Source organism: Cylas formicarius, unplaced genomic scaffold, assembly GCF_029955315.1.
Source record: "Cylas formicarius isolate icCylForm1 unplaced genomic scaffold, icCylForm1.1 PGA_scaffold_5__7_contigs__length_24384050, whole genome shotgun sequence".
Classification (NCBI taxonomy): Eukaryota; Metazoa; Arthropoda; class Insecta; order Coleoptera; family Brentidae; genus Cylas; species Cylas formicarius.
The window spans coordinates 18,303,203-18,324,409 of record NW_026844341.1 but is presented as its reverse complement, the minus strand read 5'-3'; the positions used below and the strand labels follow the sequence as shown (position 1 = coordinate 18,324,409).

At 41.4% G+C, this 21,207-nt stretch overlaps 6 protein-coding genes across 9 annotated transcripts in view; 4 read left to right on the top strand and 2 right to left on the bottom strand.

Annotated features, from left to right (window-relative positions):
• LOC132701703 (uncharacterized) overlaps window positions 1-6,920 on the top strand; it is a 62,244-nt gene extending 55,324 nt beyond the window's left edge. For all 3 annotated transcript variants that reach the window (XM_060669835.1, XM_060669837.1, XM_060669836.1), the window contains exons 7-12: window positions 2,137-2,274; window positions 2,543-2,718; window positions 2,782-2,915; window positions 2,978-3,117; window positions 3,192-3,608; window positions 6,072-6,920. In XM_060669835.1, the coding sequence (XP_060525818.1) occupies window positions 2,137-2,274; window positions 2,543-2,718; window positions 2,782-2,915; window positions 2,978-3,117; window positions 3,192-3,608; window positions 6,072-6,223 (1,157 nt within the window). In that variant the 3' untranslated portion in view covers window positions 6,224-6,920. The remainder of the gene's footprint in view (window positions 1-2,136; window positions 2,275-2,542; window positions 2,719-2,781; window positions 2,916-2,977; window positions 3,118-3,191; window positions 3,609-6,071) is intronic.
• Window positions 6,921-7,773: 853 nt separating this feature from the next.
• On the bottom strand, window positions 7,774-9,024 carry LOC132702160 (exosome complex component RRP4). Of its 2 annotated transcripts, none has more exons than XM_060670626.1 (4): window positions 8,748-9,024; window positions 8,321-8,693; window positions 8,089-8,271; window positions 7,774-8,037 (listed from the first exon to the last, which is right to left on the bottom strand). In XM_060670626.1, the coding sequence occupies exons 1-4, from the start codon at window positions 8,879-8,881 to the stop codon at window positions 7,816-7,818; spliced, it is 912 nt and encodes a 303-aa protein (XP_060526609.1). In that variant the 5' UTR covers window positions 8,882-9,024; the 3' UTR covers window positions 7,774-7,815. The 2 variants fall into 2 exon arrangements, with proteins under 2 accessions (XP_060526609.1, XP_060526610.1); XM_060670627.1 differs by having other exon boundaries at window positions 8,384-8,693.
• Window positions 9,025-9,138: 114 nt separating this feature from the next.
• On the top strand, window positions 9,139-10,063 carry LOC132702161 (pyridoxine/pyridoxamine 5'-phosphate oxidase). Its single transcript, XM_060670628.1, has one exon. The coding sequence runs from the start codon at window positions 9,213-9,215 to the stop codon at window positions 9,897-9,899; it is 687 nt and encodes a 228-aa protein (XP_060526611.1). The 5' UTR covers window positions 9,139-9,212; the 3' UTR covers window positions 9,900-10,063.
• Window positions 10,064-10,202: 139 nt separating this feature from the next.
• Window positions 10,203-16,593, top strand: LOC132702159 (erythroid differentiation-related factor 1). Its single transcript, XM_060670625.1, has 5 exons — window positions 10,203-10,405; window positions 10,459-11,320; window positions 11,901-13,342; window positions 13,395-13,578; window positions 15,824-16,593. Exons 1-5 carry the CDS (start codon window positions 10,203-10,205, stop codon window positions 16,508-16,510), a joined length of 3,378 nt encoding a protein of 1,125 aa, XP_060526608.1. The 3' UTR covers window positions 16,511-16,593.
• Window positions 16,594-17,775: 1,182 nt separating this feature from the next.
• LOC132702305 (general transcription factor IIF subunit 1) lies at window positions 17,776-20,043 on the bottom strand. The gene is made up of 7 exons (XM_060670857.1): window positions 19,915-20,043; window positions 19,696-19,865; window positions 19,286-19,644; window positions 18,816-19,001; window positions 18,605-18,767; window positions 18,270-18,554; window positions 17,776-18,215 (listed from the first exon to the last, which is right to left on the bottom strand). The coding sequence occupies exons 1-7, from the start codon at window positions 19,933-19,935 to the stop codon at window positions 17,885-17,887; spliced, it is 1,515 nt and encodes a 504-aa protein (XP_060526840.1). The 5' UTR covers window positions 19,936-20,043; the 3' UTR covers window positions 17,776-17,884.
• On the top strand, window positions 20,009-21,112 carry LOC132702307 (calcyclin-binding protein). The gene is made up of 4 exons (XM_060670859.1): window positions 20,009-20,148; window positions 20,202-20,406; window positions 20,472-20,826; window positions 20,883-21,112. Exons 1-4 carry the CDS (start codon window positions 20,128-20,130, stop codon window positions 20,962-20,964), a joined length of 663 nt encoding a protein of 220 aa, XP_060526842.1. The 5' UTR covers window positions 20,009-20,127; the 3' UTR covers window positions 20,965-21,112.
• The last annotated feature ends 95 nt before the right edge of the window (window positions 21,113-21,207 follow it).

Sequence of the window (21,207 nt, the reverse complement as noted above, 5' to 3'; positions counted from 1 at the left end):
CTATGTCACTTGTTTTCATTGCTGCTCCTACTTCCCCTTCTAAACTTCTTATAAAATTGTAAACATCCAAAACAATTTGTTTAGCATCAGAAGACAAATGGATCCGTTTTTATATTTGCTGAGGTAGTTCCTCTTTTAAATTGTCATTAGGTTCGACTACCATCTCCACTTCGTCTTCAAATTCTGCGTTGTTGTCCATGCCTTGTTCCAACAGGAGAACATCCGCTTCATTCCACGGTCTCCACATTTTAAAGTGTCAAAAAACAGGAACCTTCAAAAAATGTTTAATTGTAAGATTCTAATAAATAATCTGTATTCTTATGACGTCCTTTTATCAACCGCGAATATAATCTACAGTCTTAAAGAAGACTGTTGTTTAAAAATCGAAGAACTATGTAGAAGACACACAAAAATATAAGAAGAATGGTGTTAATCGACAGGCACACAAGACAAAAATGATTATTTTCAAGCTTATCTTATCATTTACGTTTCAAATAAAAATTTCTAGAAATATTCGTTACGCTCAATCTCAGCCGAAACCCACTTAATGCAGAATAAACATCTGTCGGGATGGGTTTTACCACAGTACTGTGAAGGCCTGCAGTTAAGGTAAAGTCTGTTCATAGATATAAGAAAGTGACTGACTGACACGAATTAAGGAAAGACCCGGGCAAGCTGTAAGAATGAAATATGGCCGAACAGGTACTTAAATTATTTAAAATTATTCATATAATATATCAGTATCACTATCGCTATCACCGCATGTTCTAATTATTATTTGTTCTATATTATTTCTGCTTTTTATAAGTTTGAGGGCATTGGAGTTAACAGGGGGAAAAACAATGTTACGACGAATGGCAGATTTCAGTTGGTGCCAAACATGTTCAATGGGATTAAATATACAGTGGTAAGGTGAAAGCCTTAAAACTGTATGCCTAGATTTTTTGCATAATTATCATTGACGTATTCCTTTTGTAGCTTCAAGCTTTGCAGAACCTCAATTAATTGCTTTTTGGTATAATCTTCGTGAAAATAAATGTCGTTATTATACATGTAGTTTTGGATTGTTGCTTTTGTGTCACATGAGGAAGCGGTCTTAGTCAACCGTCTACTGTGATAACTTACATTGTCCATTACAATTACGCCATTAGGAGGATTCTTTTACCTCTTTTTGATGGCGCGTTTGTTTTACACTTTTTTTCATCTTTTTCAAGCCTCCTAATTAAGATATCTAATGTAGGCACGCTTTGTTCCTCGTACAACTGGTAAACTTTACGTCGTATTATATCTTGATCACTTTCATCTACACTAGAGGAAATGTCAGCATCGCTTCTTTTTTTCCTCGCTGAAATGGGATTATTCACAATTTTCCATACAGTTGATGTTGGAATTTTCGTCAATGTGGCCGTTTCTTCTAAAGATGCTTGCTTGCTGGCACCACGTTCAATGCGAGTGAAATAAACATTTTTTATAACTTCTTTAGTCTCAACAGAATAGTGTTTTCTACATTTGGGCGGGAGCATCTCCTGAGATACACTAGACTCGCACATATTTTGCATAATTGCATTGCATAAATACTATTAAACGAAAACTAAGTAGTATACCAAACCAAAGAATATTAAACACAAGTATAAAATTATTTTCTATTACGGACCACAATTTTACCTAAATTTAAGTTCCGAAACTTTAGGTAGTAATCTTGTTGCATTGTATATTAATGACCACCCTTGGATAATCCCATTGAAAAGGTCACTTTCTTATATCTATGAACAGACCATACTATAAAATACTTAAATATATATATATATATATTTTTGGTCGCACAATACCACTCACCATTACCCTTTCTTATTAACAAAACAGAGAATATCCGGAAGTTATTTATAAAACTCTTCCCCTTCATATATATTATCAAATATTTCCTCAAAGCAAAAAAACAGAAACCGGCAACGGCAACACAGTGATTGCGGCCCTTATAAAGGCGTTTCGGGCAATATGTCCGCATCGCAATTTAATTCAGCGTCCGCAATTTCGTTATTAAGTGCGGCCCATTCGGGAAATGAACCATCCGTCTAAGTAGTACCTAGGCGGCACTCCGCTTCGACGGAGTTTTGATTTTTTTCCACCCGATTGCAGAGGGCGCCATCTCGCCGGGAGGCTCGTCGGACAACACGCTGCCGATCGAATTCAGCGCGTCGGAAGACCCTAACCTCAACAACCTAACCAAAAATGCAGACAACGTCAACTGCGACAAAACCGGCACTTGCTATGACGGTAAAATATACTTTACGAAATATTAATTAAATTTTTATTCTCCTCGGAAATCCTCTGTAATTAGCTGGAATTCCTCCATACATGTAGTACAGGGTTATTCATTATATTTTGACACCCACCTACAGGGTTGATTTTGAAAGATAGAAAAAAAAATATCTAAAGACATCCAGGTTTATTTTGCCCTCTTAAATCACACGGCACATATCCCTCTACCTCTGATGACAGGTGCGACAATACATATATAATAATACTATGTAAATTTAAACAGTGGCAGTCAATTGCAAGGACACGAAGATCGCGGTGTCGGTGCGCACCAACAAGCCCTTCAACGGCAGGATATATGCCCTGGGCAGGTCGGAAACCTGCAATGTCGACGTCATCAACAGCGACCTCTTCCGACTAGACCTGACCATGTCGGGGCAGGACTGCAACACTCAATCCGTCGTAAGAATCATATATACGGTTCGGTTTTCCGCTAATTATTTTCTTTTCATTCGTTTTCGATAGACCGGCGTGTACAGCAACACCGTCGTCCTCCAACATCACAGCGTGGTGATGACGAAAGCAGACAAGATCTACAAAGTCAAGTGCACGTACGACATGTCCTCGAAGAACATCACGTTCGGCATGATGCCGATTAGGTATGCGCCGCGCGTCCGAGCGGTGCCGCGGTACCGTTGGTCAATCGGAATTTATTTTCCAGGGACCCGGAGATGATCAGCATCACGTCCGCGCCCGAAGCCCCGCCCCCGCGTATCCGAATTTTGGACGCGCGCCTGCGCGAAGTAGAAACCGTCAGGATAGGCGACAAGCTCACGTTCAGGATCGAAATTCCCGAGGACAGTGAGTATTCCCTCGTTCCGTTTTGAGAAAAACTTCAAGTTCGATTGTTACAATTCTAAAAAACTATGTTCCAGCACCTTACGGCATCTTCGCGAGAAGTTGCGTAGCAATGGCCAAAGACTCGAAGAGCACGTTCCAGATCATCGACGAAGACGGTTGCCCGTTGGACCCTAGCATATTCCCGGCGTTCACGCCGGACGGGAACGCTTTGCAATCTGTATACGAGGCGTTTAGATTCACCGAGTCGTATGGAGTGATCTTCCAGTGCAACGTCAAGTACTGTCTGGGGCCGTGCGAGCCGGCCATCTGCGAATGGGGCCGCGACTCGATCGAGTCCTGGGGCAGGCGAAAGAGAAGCGTCCACAACCAGACCGACGATGAGAAGGAGGAGGACATGACCCTTAGCCAGGAGATTTTGGTACTGGACTTTGGAGACGACAAACAGTCCGAGTTCTTGAAGAGCGACCCAATGAGCGCAGAATTCGGCAAAGGTATAGTCCGTTTTCGACAAATTTTAACGATAAATGACACCCTCAGCGGTAAAAGTTTCACAACCACTATAACGACTTAACGATACTAGCTATAAAATTATAGCATATAGATGAATGTTATCTACGGTGAAAACTCCAATAACAGGACACTCATGAATTACGTTTATTTCTTCAAAAACATACAAAACACTATAGAAAAATATGTAGGCGAATGCACTTTAATTATTTATTTACAAGCTCTAAGATACTAGTCTCACGCATATTTATTATTTTTTGCCTCTACAAACTTGACTGAAATGAACTTCTCTTTAGCAAAAACTTTTAGATCGGTTTTTCTACTCCCATCTGTAAAATACCTAATTACCCACCGATCTAGCGTGCGGGAAGCGTCACTTCACCACGTCAGTTTCGTTTCCCATGAATCCGAGCCTCTTCGGACATTTCCGGGATTTTACCGCACGGATTTGGGAGCAATCGGATGTTTTCGGGGATATTTCCCACGCTTTGAATTTTGACGTTTGTCAATTCTGACAGTCATGTCATGTCAGTCAGAAAATGTTACGAAAAACTCACGGTCGTAGAAAAAGTATAGAAAAACTCACGGTCGTAGAAAAAGTATAGTATGCAACACGTTCGGTAAACTTGTTAACTCACCCGTTTGTTAAAAACTCGCTCCGCTCGTGTCAAATAAACTCGTGAGTCAAATGACGTTTACCGCACTTATTGGATAATATACTATTAAGGCATTATTATAGCTGTTAATTGTGCTAGGTTCCCCACTATCATATTCTTAATCGCTGTCTTCTTCCGGTTCAGGTTCTTTCATGTTTTCAATTGGATCTTCAATGTTGAAGCTGGTCTCTCAGACGCTGTAATATTGTCTACTCCAACATGGTTTCCAAGAGTTTCTTGCTTTATGTTTTTATGTTTTTCAAGTATCGTAGATAGTGGGGTATTATCTTCTCGATCCCATTCCATTGATGTAGAAAAATCATTATTTTTTTTTGAAAAGCAGCTTTGTCGAAACAATTTTATATGGTTTCTGGCGAAACTTTATTCCAGGCTGACGCGGACATTACTTGCTCCATCTTTGATAAAATGTGCTTCAGTATGAGTTCACGATAATAGAATTTAACATTCTGGATGATACCCTGATCTAGAGGTTGACATAGTGACGTCATATTCGGAGGCAAGAAGATAATTTTTATGCGATGCGATGCTGCGTTATCCAAGGATAATTAAATATTGTGCTTTTGTAGGTATGATCTGTTCATAGGTATAAGAAAGTGACCAATTGCTTTTGAACGGATTATCCAAGGGTGGTCATTAACATACAATGCAACAAGATTATTATCATTAAGTAAGGTAATTATTAATTATTAATTAAAGTAATAATCTTGTTGCAATGTATGTTAATGACAGCCCCTGGATAATCCGTTCAAAAGCAATTGGTCACTTTCTTATATCTATAAACAGTCATCCATGCCGAAAAAAATTGCTACAATTTAAATGACCTAGGTCATTCTCTCCTTGGAAAGCTTTCCGCCACTACATTTTTCGGATTTGAAAGCAAGTGTTTTATTAATTACTTTTGTTAAGACTCTAAAGAAAAGGCCAGTCTCATCGGCATTTTAAACATCGTGTGACTGATATCCGAGGATTAGTGTGGGTAACTTTAAACTGATTTAAACTTAAAACTTATCGCATGGCTCTTGCGTCACTTTTCCAGCCATCCATTGGAAACTTTAAGATTTCGAACATTAAGTTTTTAGGTTATGGGAATGTTTTGACCTCACGACCGAGAAAACCAATCAAAACACACTTCGTCAATTTGGAGTCCCTCAGTTTTTATAAAATTTCTTTTTTTTTCTGCGAGCTTCCGCTCTGACAAATTTTCATTTTCCGAAACGTTAACAATTTCCATTCCAAAAGTTTTTACAAAATAAAACTGCAAGTCACGATATGATATGAAAAACGAAAAAGGTAATTCCGCTATAGGATTAGGAAAAAGGCATTGTGTTGTCCTGTTATTGGAGGTTCACATCCGTTTAAGAGAGGTATTTTTTTTAAGGACAGTGTTGTCCGCGTCCGTTTAATAGTGTCCGGTTAAAGGAGTTTTTTTATAGGTAAAAGGGTAGTCAAATATTTCGTTCCAAAAGACATGTCCGTTTAAAGTGTCCGCCTAATGGAGGTGTCCGTATTGTGAGGTTTCACTGTACACCATTTTTAATTAGATACAATCAAATCGGTCGAATTGCCAAAAATATATGTAGGAAACTATTATTTTTTCCTTCAATTCGTCAATTCTACATTGTCAATATCCAACAAAGCAACGTTTCGTCCATGGTCTCATTTTTGTTAAAGCTTTCTTAGAAAAGAAATAAAAACGCGCTTTTTTTGAACGCGGTTTCGCAAGCATACATTTTATTGCAATCGTCAAACAAACGAATCCCTATTTCGCAGACAAAACCGTCACCATCATCGAGCCGTGTCCGACCAAGACGTCGGTGCTAGCCCTAGGCGTGACCTGTGCCCTGCTGGTCCTCCTCTACATCACCACCCTGTTCTGCTATTACATGAAGAAGTGGTTGAACCCGGGCAAACACATCAACTAGTTCCGGGATAAAAAGACGCTACGCACAGTGCACAAACCCCTATATATACAATAATTTTTAGCAATGTGGCAATAGTAGACTTCATAGTCGACGCCCTAAGCACGGAACCAATTTTAAGGCACATTTTCGTTTTGTATATAAGGAACGAGCCCATACTGTTAAGAAGGGCAAATCCGTTGAACAGCCTTCATGTTAGTTCCCGCATAGGCTCTTTTAGTTAGTTCAAATGACTTATTATTATACAATCTCGAGACTCATTCGCGATGTTATCATACATTTTAGATTCTCTTAGATAAGGCGACTAAATTTCGGGGAAACTCGGTGGTGGGTCTTTACAAAGGTGGAGGGCAACTTTCTCATCCGAAACATTCGCAACTTTTACCGTTACAGATTGAGAGGAAATCGCGAGCTTCAGCTATTTTTGGATAATTTTGGGGCAAATTGTAAACGCCAACGCGGCATACATTTTGCTCCAACTCATTTTCCACGTTCGAAATTCCATTAGATTATATTGTTTGAATAAATTTGTAACGGTAAGACATTCAGTTCGCTTTCGTTCTCCCATCTAATTTATTTATTTAATGTGAACATGCATATATATCGATAGCTCTTAAAGAACCATTGTGTATATACCTAAATTTAACTTAAGTCAATAAACAAATATTCATTACTTGTTCTTAGCGCATTTACGACACGTACTATGCCTTATATAATTGTAACAGTGATAAATAAAATTATTATAATAGAATTGCACGGCTCAATTTCTGCATTACGTGCCGCCATCTAGCGGCGAAACAAACACTGAAATGTTTACGAAGAAACAGACTGAGTTTGGAAATTTGAACAGCATTGGGGCTGCAGATCTCTCAATTTGCACTATGCGATGTTTTATGCATTTTTCATAAGAAACTTCGAATTGCCACAAACATATGTTTTTACAACTCAAAAGTCAAAAATTAAAAGTACTTACAAGCTAGTTCCAGCCGATATCGATTGGTTGGGGTTGTACTCGCTACTTATTATCAACAATTATTCGAGCAGCGATAATAAACCGATTACTGCCCCGCACTGGCCACCAGAAAAGCCAGGTTTTACGCCACAGCCTACTTTTTTCATATTAACAATAATTATCCAAAGGTATTGCAATTTATTTTCCCGCCTCCTAGCGGAGAGTTCGCAAGCTAGTAAATATTTTCAAAAGGCAAATTGAACAACCTATCGAATCGCCACCACATCACATGTTTTTGAGATTTATAAATATTGGCATAGGTTGCAATTCCAGCTGACTCCGCCAGTGTGCCAAGGGATTGCAACTGGTCTTCAAAGGAAACATGCGCACATTTTTCAACTAAGCAAAACATACCAATTAACTTAGCTCCGAAAAAAATTATACCCCGCTTGAATAATAACGAAAAACAAATCTACCACCGACGCCATTTTAATGTACCGCCAATCTTCTTCTCTTTTACAAATTGAGCTACTAACCAGAGATAACGCTAATTCTAGTAAGTCGTCCAAAGGGACCATTAGCAGTTGAAAATAAAGAAGGCTAGGGTTACCAAGTTATTTATTTGAAAAAAAAAATGAAGTCTTCAAGTGAATTCATAATCCTGCAGGAGATGCAATCTGTGTTGTGTGAGAAAAGCCACATCCGCCATAGCTTCAGGCAACAGGAGCTCAGATGCACTGTACTTCAGTGATTCCTCATATGCGAATATAATGCTTGTCGAAAAGAGCATCATTTTACTCTGAGCAAGAGCAAGGATGCAGTTACGGACCCTTGACATGGCTTCTCTAGTATCTCTCGGAACAACCTAGTGGCGTGAATAAGTGAGGTTAAGCATTAAGTCTTTTCACAAGCTTACTTCCTCCAAATTTTGTACAAATCCTCCTATATTAGTGTCGGTATTATTGTCCGTCGGTGGACTTATCCAGATATACCCATTACTGCCCAAGATAATGTCAACCCCGAATGATAACCGGTAAAAATGGACTTTCGTTTTCTTAACCAGGGACGGAAAGACTTTTACAAGAATCCCTTGTGATAGCTAAAAATTCGAAATAAGTTCTGTAAAGTGGATAGACAATCACAAGCACCTTTCTCGAGTGAGAACTTCTAAAGTACAATGACAGTGAACCATCAGAGAAGACACTAAGTACCTCTGCACTAATGAGGTCCCCTTCTTGTAAATATTGCCGCATCATATGTTGGTCTTCAGCAGATGTTCTTCTCTGTTCTCCAGTGGGTAACTTAATTGAAGACAACAGTAAAACTGAATCTAGGCGAGAATTTGTATCTACTTTCCATCGTTTTTGTTGCACCTCTGTTATCCTACCAACTAAGAATTCTCCTACCTGCCCTGTATAACGACTCTTTAGAGGATTGATTGAAACGATTTTGCCCCACTGCTCCTTCACCCCAGCAACGGAAGCTTTCAAGTTGCCCTCATCAAAGTAAGTACCCTGTCCCCTAAATAAACGACCAACTACATACAGAAGAATGAATTCTTATTTAATGGGTCACCTCAAAATGCCTGTCTCAGAAGAGGCGATAACGGTTTCCCCCGGAGTGAAAATACGAGGGTAGCTCTGGTTTACAGCAAACGGATTTATTCTAGTAGAGTCCGAGGCGGCCCTAATGTGTATTTTGTTCGACATTTTACTATCAACAAAGACCCCTAAGTAAAATTTCACTCGCTTATTTTGAAAGAAAAACAGAGGTTATGATCTGCTCTGTGCTCTTCTGCAGGCAAATACCGCCAAAACGCCAACAAATACCGGAATGAATTTCATATTTCGGAATTCGTATCAGGAGAACATACCTCCAAGGAGGTATGTAGATTTTTCGGTACCGATGGCGCCATCTTTCGACAGCGCTACCAATTTAATTTTTATAAATAAAATTCCATTTTTACCTTAATCCGCAATAACCAATGTATATTCCGTGGGTCGGTGTACGTGATTAGTAAGGTTTTAGCATAAAAAGAGAATGGATTTAAGTAACCTGCGAGCGGAATATAATGAGAAAACGAATGTGTTACTCGAAGAACAGATTAAGGTCAAAGATCCTATTGTCCTATTCGATGAGTGGTTTAAGGAAGTGCAGCACGATTCCAGGACCGTAGAGCCGAACGCGGTATGTTTAGCGACGTGTACAAAAAGCGGAGCCCCTTCGTGCCGTTTTGTTCTGCTGAAAGGGTACGGAAAAGAGGGTTTCCGTTTTTTTACCCATTATACAAGTCGTAAAGGAAAGGAGTTGGAAGAAAATCCCCGAGCTGCCCTTACATTTTACTGGGACCACTTTAATCGATCCGTGAGGGTCGAAGGGGACGTTGAAAAGTTGCCCATCGCCGTTGCTGACGAGTACTTTGAGAAGAGACCCTTTCAGAGTCAGATTGGTGCTTTGTGCAGTGACCAAAGCAAGCCGGTGGCCGGTAGACACAGTCTGGTGGAAAAGGAAAATTACTTGAAAAAGAAATATTCAGATGGGGGTGTGCCGAGGCCGCCGCAGTGGGGAGGATACCTGGTAAAACCAAAGGTAGTGGAGTTCTGGCAGGGGCAAACAGACAGACTACATGACAGGATAAGGTTTCGCTTTCCAAATGACAATGAACCGGACGGAATCTTAACGAAACCCGGCGAAAATGGATGGATTTATGAACGACTGTATCCCTAATTAAGTCGTCAAAATATCTGTAATATTTGTTTTAGTTGTCATATCTGTTAGGTTAGGCTTATCACAAATTGTATACAATACCTGCATTTATTATGGTATATAACGTTATTTTTTTAATAAAATTGAGGTTTAACCATACATATCTTTTCGGTAACCCAAAACAATGCTTTTTTTATTACGTTGATCCTTGACGTTCTGGAGAACGGTGGAAACTTTCTGGAAGAAAGAACATAACCTAAAAATTGTTTGAAATCGTTTGGCATCGTATAAGAAACTGGAGCTGTTTCGAGATTTAATACAAAGATGGATGAAAACGACGAACAAGACCGCGAAAAAGAAGAGGTAAAATCTAAAGCGATAGTAAAATATTCCGCCCCAAAGCCGGCGACTTTCGCCAAGTTGCAATGTAATACGGACCTAAATTTGCCCCCTTCCAACTGGTTAAGCAGTTCCGCGGACTCTTACGGCCTCCAAAGAGTGTTGTATCATCAGAAAGGCTTTTCAAGGTTTGCATTCATCTATATATTATAAAAGTGTCGCGCTTGACACTCTCCCTTAGTTTCAGAATGGCTCACATGTTTCCTGACAACGTCGGCGAAGTAGACGTGGTCTCGGACGCGGAAAATATTAAAAACTTGCTAAAGATACCTTACAGCAAAGGCCACATAAGCATGATCGTGCACCGTGTGAAAAACACCTTGCTGGTTGACGAATTCGATATTTACAAGCATCTCCTAAAAACTTCCGAAACAGAATGGGAGTGGCTAAAAAAATTTTTCTCCGAAAACATCGACAAGGAGACGTATGAGGAAGACAAACAGCTCTACTTGAAGGAGAGAACCCACAAGGCGCTCAAACAAAAAAGTCTGGTCTCCAAGTTTTTGTACCATAGCCTTGTGGAGGGAGAAAACGCCGATGGGGGACTCGAAAATATCGATGTTTCCAAGCCTTTGGGATCGTATTCGTTGACGACAACGCCTCAGCTGCCAGATCCTTCACCTGACACTGAATGCCCCAACTCCCATCCGCTCGCTGGTCAATTCAATCGGAACGTAATCTGGACTTTTGAAGACATCGAGATGTTGCTAGGGACCGATATGCCTATATTTGGCGGCGGCACACATCCGTGCATTTCCTTGAGGTTAAGCGATATGAGCAAACCAATATCGGTCCTGACTGGTATTGATTATTGGCTCGATAATCTGATGTCTAACGTGCCGGAGCTTGTAATGTGTTACCATTTGAACGGGATCGTCCAGAAGTACGAACTGATCAAAACGGAGGAGCTGCCGCGACTGGATAATTCGCGATTTTCGCCCAAACTGATACGGGACGTTGCCCAGAGTATCTTGTCATTTTTAAAATCAAACGCCACCAAAGCGGGCCACACTTATTGGCTGTTTAAGGGTAAAGGTGAAGAGGTGTGTATTAATTCCCCCCACTTTGCTGTTGTGTTTTCTTCGTTCTCTCTGAGGTCTGTGCAAAGTGATTTCGAGCAGATATAGGACATAGGATTTTCTGTTTTAATTTTTATCATACATAACAATTTAGGTCCCTTTTGATAAACTAAAGGGACTAAATACGTGTCAAAAATGTTAGTGTTCGCCATAAAAAATTAAATGACAAAAATAAATTTTCCCGCCTTAAAACTTGCACTATCCGAATATTTGATTTATGGCTAGGTGTCATATTTTTGTACCAAAGGAGACAAATTTTTCACCCCTAAATCGACCATCCAAAGCAGCATTAGCTTTTGAAGTTTAAAGGGAGTTGTAGATTTCCTATGATTTTAATATTATTAGTAAGAAAAGAACTTTGTACTTCGAAATTAGCATTACCATTTGTAAAAAATGAGGCGCGACAGTTTTTTACTTTTTCTTCAAAGAAGTGACGCGCAAACCTTAACAGTGTAAGTGTTAATTTTTACTTTTTGCTATTCTCAAAAAATCTTGCCCAGTGCCCATCCCTTTGCCACCAGTCCGTTAAATTTTCAAATTTCAGGTAGTGAAACTTTACGATCTGACGAGCTTATGCTCCGAAGAGGACGTCAACAGGGGACAGAACCCGTTCACTATCCCTGTGGCGATGCTCCTGTACCGAGTGGCTCGCAACATGAAGCACTCGTGCGACAGCAAACCCCAACCGGGCACTATCCGCATGCTCCTTAAAAACTGCATCAAACTACTCCCGGAAGAGAAATACCCGGAAATAGCAACGTCAGCCCATTACATGCTGTCCGACCTGTACGTGCCGGCTGACGTCGACCCCGAGCATCCGGACCTAGACCAAGGCGGATTAGAAGACGACGTCGGTAGCGTGTACGAAGACGACGACGACTTGGACGACAACGATTCTGTCGCTACACTAGACTTGACCAAATGTCAGGACGTCGTTAAATCGAGCAAGCACTATAAACAACCGCCCCCGATTACGGGCAGCATCGAGGAACGGTGCATGCAGTCAATCGGCCACGTGACGTCGGGGCTCTCTTGCCTCCAATTCTTCCCGGAGCAAACCAACGACGGCATCGAAGGCGAAATCCCGATGGCAAAGCCTTTCGAGGCGATCCCCATGCCGTACGCGAAACTCGACGCGGACCCCGAGCCCGCCGTTACCAAACGTTCGAAAAAGAAAGACAAAAAGCGTAAAACGTCAGCGAACGACAAACCGAACGAATCTCCCAACGCGTTACTCGTCAAACCGAAGAACGAGGCTAGGAAGGCGTGGCCTTGCTACGACGACAGCGCTATCTCGTGGAAGACGCACCTGAAAACGCTTCTGTTTGAGAAGGCGGTGCTCGTCTACGCCACCCTCGTTGAGCAGTATTTTCTCAAGGCGCGGTATGGCTCCGCCCTGAGGGTGCTCGCGCTCCTCGCTCGCTGTCAACTCGCTTTGGACCGCCTCCACGCGTCGCCCGGCGCGCTCAGACTCAGTTGCCTCGTGGGGCGCGTCGGCGACGCGTGTCTAATGGTCGTGCAGAACTGGAAACACTCGGACGCCTATCGGGAGCAACTCCACGCCCATCGAGACGACGACGTGCGTCTGCTAGAGAAGCTCGAACTGGACGAGCGAACGGTCGGTGTTAATTTGGGCGATAGCGAGACGCGTTGCGTGTTCGTGCACGACGTGCGGACAATAGAACAGATGTTGGTCAAGGCGGTCGAGTGTTACGACGTGGCATTGAAGATGTCGCCGTCCGAGAGTTTGTCGTTTAGGCTCGCGAACGGTTTGAACGAACTAGCCAGCTACCACTTGAACGTCGCGAAACAATCGAAAAGTCCGCGGGACGTGCGCGCGGCTTGCGACAAGGCGGAGCCCTATCTCGTGCGGAGTCTCGAAATATTCGAGCGACTCAACAACGACGCGAACATAGCGCTGCTGAACTCCAACGTCGGCCACATGCATCGCATGTTGGCCTACGCCCATGGCCCCGACGACGATAGGTGAGTGTGTGGGCGGGGCGACTTGAAAAATATTTGTCCGCCGTCTTTTCAGCGACGTAATGACCGCGCACAAGCAGAAACACTACCACAAGGCGATCCAGAGCTACAAGAGGGCGTTACGTGTACTCGGCCAACGAAAACACTGTCCGGGGATATGGGACGCAGTCACGTGGGAGCTAAGCACCGCCCTCTTCACTGCCGCTTGCATCCTGTACGAAAACCCGCCCGCGGAATTGGTGAGTGGTTTCTTTGCGTCCGGGTCATTTGAACTACTTTTTTTTCTGAATCGAACTTGCTAACGTGTCGTCATCCTGATGGCTTCTTCGAAGCTTGACTGAAGCAGGGGCGCATTTACTCTGTACCTGCTTATATATTAATGACATTGTCGAAAGTGTTGATGTTAATTGCTTGTTATACGCTGACGGTCTAAAGTGGTTCAGCAAAATTGATGGTATTCAGGACTGCCAAAACCTGTCATTGAATGTAAAGCATATCGAAGACTGGTGTGTCCATAATAACTTGTCGTTAAATCCCATCAAATGTAACGTCCTGACGTATTCACTTAAAAGTAATATCAGATATGATTACCAAGTCAATGACATCATACTTCAGCGTCCAGCGACTTTTGTTGATCTGGGTGTCGCTTTTAACCTTAAACTTTCTTTCATTCCACATATGTACGGGTTTATAGCACGGAACTCTCGAGACTTAACAGATTTAGAAACTTATAGAAATTATCCATAATCAGGTGGTTGATCTGGGCCTCTTAACAAAATTGAACTTTGGTGTTTTCACGGTTATCTGAAGAGTAGATCAAACCTTTTACCTTTCTACGCCGCGTACGAATATTTTAAAATTTTCTCCTTTCCACAGAATGTGCGATCCGTGCAACTCTGCAAGTTTCCAGCTTGATATATTTTCTTCTTCTGTACGTGTGTTAAAACATGTTTTTTAAGGAATGGCATATAATTATTTTTGTTTTACTTTACGTTGTATTAGCATTTTGTTGTCCTTTTGCATTTTTTTTTTTCAATTTGTCACTTATGTCCCTGTTCTGTAGTTGGGTTTATCCTGTTGAACAGTGTATCTAATAAGACGGAGCTAAGTGAGAGGCACAAACATCGTCTCAGATAACTGCCATTCCCATATTGGTGACAGGTAGCGACCTGAGTCGCGGCTAAGATTGTTAGGTTGTTTATAGAGTTCTACTCTCGGATTTTTCGTTGGTAAAATGGATTACATATTTGTAAAACAGTTAAAAATTCACTTGAATGTAAATTAAATATAGGTACTCTACAATGTATAACAGTAATAAGATTAAGTAATGTATACTTACCTTTTTGTTTTCTTATTTATACTTTTACTTTTACGCCCTGTTTAAAGAATTCTCAATTTAAAAAAAGTAAATTGTTGAAATTTTTTAGGTATAGGCTTTTTGGAAAACTTTCGGAATTCTTGCAAATTTATCAGTCATTAATCATCTCATCATCATTTGTGTTCTGGCAACATGTTATAAAAATCAATGGATTTTTTTTATAATATTATTTTGGTCTTTGCTTGGTCGGTTTGTTGAACATCGATCGATGAGTATTCTCGTTTTTGAAATAGTTTTCTTTGTTTCTGAGAATACAGAGGAATAGTTTATAGAGATGAGTATAACATACAACAATATTCTTTTAAAAAAATGTTTGAAGTTTTTTACAAGACTTCTGGAGTCGAACTGGCTGCCGTTTCGCCAATCATCTTGTTGGCTTCTTCAGAGTTTCACTGAAACTGGCTCGCATTTTACTCTGTACCTGTTTATATATTGTTTGAGGGGAGCGGAGTAAGATGAGGAGCATAAACACCGTTTCGGGTGACATATTGGTGGCAGGTAGAGACCTGAATCGCGATTAAGATTGTTAGGTTGTTTATATATTTCTACAGACTGTCGGATTTTTTGTTGGTAGGAGAATTGATTAAATGCAATAATTTTAGTTTTATGGAATAAAATTTTATTACCGGTTTCGTGATTGTGTTCCGCAGCTGCTGATGAGTTTATTTGTCTCAGTCTTAAGGTTCTTTCATGTTCTTTGAGCCTAGTTGATATTTTTCGTCCGGTCTCTTCAATATATTCTTCGTCGCATATGGATGGAATGCTGTAAACTCCTGGCATCTCAAATGGAATTTTGTCTTTGATAGATCGAAGATGTTGAGAGATTTTTGGACAAGTGGTAAATCTCATTGGTACTGGAAGGTTCTGATGAAGTGTATTTTGTGATGGAACGGTGAATGTGGAAATTATAAGAGAGAAGAGCAGAGGTAGGGTGTTTTAATTCTGGGTTCAGTAACTCGGGCTGAGAGTTTTATGGCTCTGTAAATAAGGGAGGTGATAGCCGGTGATTTTTGAGACGGGCTGTAAACTGAAAAAGTCAACAAAAACCGACTCAGGAGGAATCCGGAAGTTTGGTAAAAAGTAAAATGAACTACTTAACGTTTCAGAGCAAGCCGGAAGCGGAAAGAGAGGTGCTGGAATCTCTGCAACGGGCGTTGGAACATTGCGATCTCGACGAGGCCAATCCGAAGTACCCGCTTTACCAATACCGTGCCGCAATGCTGCATTTCAAGATGGCGTCCGTGTGGCACCGGCACGCGTGGGACGAGAACGCAGACTCGAAACGTCACGCCTTCCAACTAGCAACGCGCCATTACGACAAGGCCGTCCGGCTGTTGTTTTTGTCAGGAGAGGCGGTACCGTACTTGACCGCGCAGATGCAGAAAATTCACTTGTACGAACTGACCGCGGACGGTGGCGTCGCGACGCAAGCCAAGCTCAAAAACTTGCACGCTTGTCTCGAGGCTTTCGTCGAGATGGCGGACATGCTGCAGTTGGTTATCGAGGGGAAGGTGGAGGTGCCAGAGGCCAACGGCGAGGTACCGTCCGGTGCCGAGTTTAAGACGCTGTTTTCCGTGTTGAAACTGGTGAAAGACCGGCTCCAAGAGGACTTGAAGGGTCTGGTCAAGTTGTGCGTGACCAAACCGACCAAGAACGGGGCGGGGCTCACGGAAACTTACAAGGCTTGCTACAAGGCCACGTTCGGCATCGTCACGACCGACCGCGACGCCTTGCTGCGCAGCCTGCACCGCGCCCTAGTCGAAATCGGGCGCATCCTGAAGGACCGCGAATAGAAGTGTTTTTTATTTTCGCCGATCCGGATCTCTTTGTCTGTGATCCGTTGTAAACCATTTTATCGTTAGGTAATAAATTATTTTCCAAACGTTATGTGTTTTTTTTTTCGCGAACCTGGCGGTCGATCATTTGAACTACTTTGTATCTTGGTTTTGACGAGAACATCTTTTTTTCAAAAAAAAATTTTTTTTCTAGTTAATATACCAGTTATTGAGAGGTTCCAGTAGTGTAAGCACTATTTTGTCGAAAACCTCTATTACACATTACACAAGAAAGGCGATAAGCACATAGAAAGCAATTATAGGTCAAGTTGCTTAACATGTCATGTCATGTAAATGTATGGAGAAAATTACCGTAGCTGAATTAACGTCTTTCTTTTTAAATGATAATAATATATCGAAGAAAAATGCAATGTTTTAGGTATTGGAACAAACAGAACTATCTTTAATAAAAAGAGCTTACAACATAGAGAAGAACAAAAAGACCTTGGTATTTAAGTAAGTATTTAAACAGGTTAAATCCTTGGTGTTTTGTATGAAGAAGGCCTTTATTAATAGATCATCTCAGGCCATAGTAAAAAAAAAAATAAATTTGAATATGGCCAGACAATATGGGATCCCTACTTTATTAAAGACATTGAAATGCTCAAGCGCGTTCAAAGAAGGATAACAAAACTTGAAATCCATTTATTTAATGATTCTTACGAGAAAATGCTTGTAAAGCTGAATTTAACTACCTTGAAAGAAAGAAGATTACGTGGCGATCTAATTGATACAAAACTGTTACTCATGTGAACCGAACATATTTCAAAATGACCCGAATATCCAACTACGAGGTCACTCCAAAAAATTGACCAAAGAAAAGACTGGCAAACTGCAGTGAAAAAACTTCCAATGCAACAGAGTGGTGTATACCTGGAAGTCCCTCTCGGAAGACAGAGTGTCCGCAACAAGTGCTAATTCTTTCAAAAACCAATTGGACAGAGAATTGCACCATGTAATGAGAGTAGATAGATACTCATTTTAAACAATATCTCTTTTTTCTTCCTTTTTCTCTTTTGCAAAAATCTTTTTCTTTTTTGTGATATACTATATACATACATATATCATGTTTTTTTTAACAAGGATTATTAGTATTTTTTTATATATATAATTTATATTACTACATTAGACATTGTAAATTTTATTCATCAGCCTCATCGGGTTAACCGCTTGCTGTTGTAAATAAATAAATAAAACAAAAATAAAAACAAATTTTTTGGAGAGCTGCTTTATAAAGGCCTTATCTTTTAAAAATATTCTTAATATGAAGACATGCAGGTCATGAATAAGTAATGTATCTTTTATTTAACTTAATCACAAGAAATTTGTAAACTACGAGTGTTTGATGGACAAGTACATCTTCCCTTTCAGCGTCTGCTTGACGGGGTTGATCTTTTTCAGAATCTGGGTCATTATGTTGACCAACTGTTCGCTAGACAGGCCCGTCTTCTTCGACTTGAACTTCTGCAGGAGTTCTGTCGTAGTCATCGGTTTGCGCATCAGGTATTTCCTGACCGCGTCTTCGGTGATTCCCGACTCGGCCAGTCCGGGAATGTAATTCGGCAGGTCGAGCTTGGCCTTCTTGCTCGAACCCGCCATCGCGTCGTTCACGATCTTCCGCTTATTGTCTATCGTGGGCGTCACGGATCTGCTGCTGTTCTCGCTGCAAACGACCTTTCCAACATGCCCCAAACGAAGAAAGCCCCACACCGTTTACCTGCTCGGTTCCTTTTCATCCTTTTTGCCCTGCTTTTTATCGCTCTTCTTCTTCTTACTGTCTTCGTCGGTGGTGCTGTCCGAACTGAAATCGTCGTCGGGGTCCGCCTCCTTCTTCTTTTTGCCAGCCTCCTTCTTCTGCTTCTTCTTTTTCTTTTTCTTCTCCTTATCTTCGTCGTCCTTTTTCTCGCTCTCCTCGCCCTCCTTCTGCTCCTCGTCGTTCTCCTTATCCTGGTCCTCTTTCTCTGAATCTTCCGACTCCTCTTCGTCTGAATTTAGAAGCTTTCTGGAGGGAAGGGAGGCGTTATCAAGAATGATTTTACGCAATTAACTTACTTCAGGCCCTTCTCCTCGGCGACCCCGTCCAAGTTCACGTTCTCCGGTTCGCTCTCGCTGCTATCGCTGATGTAATCCAACTCCCTGCCCTCCTCGTCCCCATCGTCGGAGTCCTCCACGGCTTCAAGGTCGGTGTCGCGCTTTTTCGGCTTTTTCGCGACGTCTACGCCGAAACATTATTCAACCGCATAGACCCTACTAACACACTTACTTTTTTTATTCTTCTTCTTGCCCGCCTTTTCTTCCTCCTCTTCTTCCTTTTCCTCGTCCGCATCCGACGAATTTCCGTCCGAACTGTCCATCCACTCGTCCATGTCTGATATCTTCAGCTCCTTGTCCTTCTTTGACGTTTTCTTTGCCTTTTCCCCTTCCTCCTCCAAATCGTGATCCTCCTCACCTTAAATCATAAGATACTATATAAATTCAATGAGACCTCATCCATAAATTCCAATGCATGTTGTAATATTACAAAATACCAAACCATGGCATTTACGAAAAGACACTGTATACAAAAACATAATACCAATTAGTAATTCATCTTGTGACTATTGCTCGAAACATTATGCGCTTCTAGCGCCTCCCATAGTCGTTTAAAAAACTTAAGGACAATATTGCGATTTAGAGCATTTTCAGCGCTTCCTGGTGACGTAATTTATGGACGTGCCTACTGCTTGTACCTACCCTTCAACCTCTTGCGCAACATGAGCGAGAAATAATTCAAGTGCTTGTTGCGTTTGTTGAATTCCATTTCGGCTTCTTCCGCTGACAGCGCTTTGTAGCGCTGAATCGACTGGAAGTTGTACCACTCGTGCAACGGGAACGCCTCGATGGCGCCGTCTTCCGCGTGCGTAAAAACGTAGTAGGCGGTGTTTTCCGACACACCGCCCTCCCTGATGCCTTTAAATTTCTTGACCGTGCTGCCGAAACATTTCAGAATCCACGGTTGATCATCGGGTCGATATTTTTTCGCTACAATTCCCAATTTTTTACGTCTCGCCTCTTCCTTCGCTTCCCTGCCGAATTCCGAACCTGCCCCGAATCTACAATAGGAACCCGCCACTGAGGATACCGCGGCCTCCGTATTATCTCACTTGGGGGTTTCTTCCTCGATCCCTTTGAACTCCTTCATGTTGTTCTCCCTCTCCATTTTTACTTGGCTCCATTTTCCGAAATCGACACCCAGGTTGCCGTTGAACCGCATTACGTGGTACTTTCGCTGAACATTTTTCGGCACTCTGATGGAAAATTCTTGGACCGTGACCTAAATCGACAAGCATTTTCTTTCGACTTGTTCTGTTACGCGTAAATACCTGCGACGATCCTGAAGCCATTTCCGTGGAGTTGGTTGGAACGATTCTCAACTAAATTAAAAACATAAAATATATTAGGTTAGGTAATGTTGGAGAACTGTCAAAAATTTACAGCAGTCGAAATCGATTTGTTTGCGATTCGTGAATTTTAACCGCCAAAAACGCCCAGATCTAGAAATATAATTCTAGAACAACGAATTCCAATCGAAGAATATGGCACGTAAAATCGATGAGGTAATTCAAACCCCCTTTATTAGGGCCCGTTGTCGTGATTTACCTTCTTTCAGCTTAAAAAAGACGTCGCCGAAATCGAGAACTTCGAGAAACACGCGACCAGACAAAAGGTGAAAGACATCTTGAGCATCGAAAAGCGGAAGCTCCTGTCCGAGTTAATTAAACTCGAACAGCAATACGTTCAAACGGATAAGACCGAGCCTAAACCCACCGTTAAACCAGCGAGTGCATCCTACGAAGTCAAACTCAACAATTATGGTAATACATATATAGATTCGTTTCCGACACGAAATTATAATATATATTATTAATTGGTATTTCAGCTTGGGATCAGAGCCAAAAATTCGTGAAATTTTACATCACTTTGCCCAAAGTGAATACGGTACCTGCTGACAACATTCAGTGTGTGTTCAATGAGAAGTCTTTGGACCTCAAGGTCAAGAATCTGGAGAACAAGGATTACGTGTTCAACGTGACACGTCTGTTGCATGAGATCGAGCCTAAAAACAGCACGTGCAAGGTGAAAAACGACCTAATACTGATCAACTGCGCCAAGAAAGAGGATATTCAATGGTCCCACGTGACCGAGTGGGAGAAGAAATCAAGCGAGTCGAAAAAATTGGATGCTGATGATAAGAGCGACCCGTCTGCCAGCTTGATGAGCCTAATGAAAAATATGTGAGACAGTAGAGTCTGGTTTAGGTGCTCCATAAGTAATCACTCTAAATTTTTAGGTATGACTCAGGCGACGACGAAATGAAACGGACCATAGCAAAGGCCTGGACTGAGAGCCAACAGAAAGGTCCCACGTTTTAAATGTTTTCCTTCATATCATAAATGTCTAGTTTTTCAAGTTGTTTTTTCATTATATTTTTTGATGCGTTTTTATTAAATATAGGAAATCAAAGAGTTTAATGCATGACTAATTTTAAGGCAAATGAAACACCAATAAACAATTCGATGTATTTTTTTTTTATTCTGGAGAATTGAATTTCCAGCCCTGTGGACCAGATACTTCAAATGCACCGCCAATCAATTCCTTAAACTTACAGATTTTTG

What these genes read in the sequence shown, in the direction of transcription:
- LOC132702159 (XM_060670625.1), top strand. Translation starts at nt 10,203, where the DNA reads ATGGATGAAAACGACGAACAAGACCGCGAAAAAGAAGAGGTAAAATCT. An exon ending in TTAAGGGTAAAGGTGAAGAG is followed by an intron (nt 11,321 to 11,900) that starts GTGTGTATTAAT and finishes TTCAAATTTCAG; the next exon opens with GTAGTGAAACTTTACGATCT. An exon ending in AAAACCCGCCCGCGGAATTG is followed by an intron (nt 13,579 to 15,823) that starts GTGAGTGGTTTC and finishes TTAACGTTTCAG; the next exon opens with AGCAAGCCGGAAGCGGAAAG.
- LOC132702160 (XM_060670626.1), bottom strand. Translation starts at nt 8,881, where the DNA reads ATGTCGAACAAAATACACATTAGGGCCGCCTCGGACTCTACTAGAATA. An exon ending in GAAGTTCTCACTCGAGAAAG is followed by an intron (nt 8,272 to 8,320) that starts GTGCTTGTGATT and finishes TCGAATTTTTAG; the next exon opens with CTATCACAAGGGATTCTTGT. An exon ending in TTGTACAAAATTTGGAGGAA is followed by an intron (nt 8,038 to 8,088) that starts GTAAGCTTGTGA and finishes TCACGCCACTAG; the next exon opens with GTTGTTCCGAGAGATACTAG.
- LOC132702307 (XM_060670859.1), top strand. Translation starts at nt 20,128, where the DNA reads ATGGCACGTAAAATCGATGAG. An exon ending in AGTCAAACTCAACAATTATG is followed by an intron (nt 20,407 to 20,471) that starts GTAATACATATA and finishes TTGGTATTTCAG; the next exon opens with CTTGGGATCAGAGCCAAAAA. An exon ending in ATGAGCCTAATGAAAAATAT is followed by an intron (nt 20,827 to 20,882) that starts GTGAGACAGTAG and finishes CTAAATTTTTAG; the next exon opens with GTATGACTCAGGCGACGACG.
- LOC132702305 (XM_060670857.1), bottom strand. Translation starts at nt 19,935, where the DNA reads ATGGCTTCAGGATCGTCGCAG. An exon ending in GTTGCGCAAGAGGTTGAAGG is followed by an intron (nt 19,002 to 19,285) that starts GTAGGTACAAGC and finishes TTATGATTTAAG; the next exon opens with GTGAGGAGGATCACGATTTG. An exon ending in GCCGAGGAGAAGGGCCTGAA is followed by an intron (nt 18,555 to 18,604) that starts GTAAGTTAATTG and finishes CCTTCCCTCCAG; the next exon opens with AAAGCTTCTAAATTCAGACG.
- LOC132702161 (XM_060670628.1), top strand. Translation starts at nt 9,213, where the DNA reads ATGGATTTAAGTAACCTGCGAGCGGAATATAATGAGAAAACGAATGTG.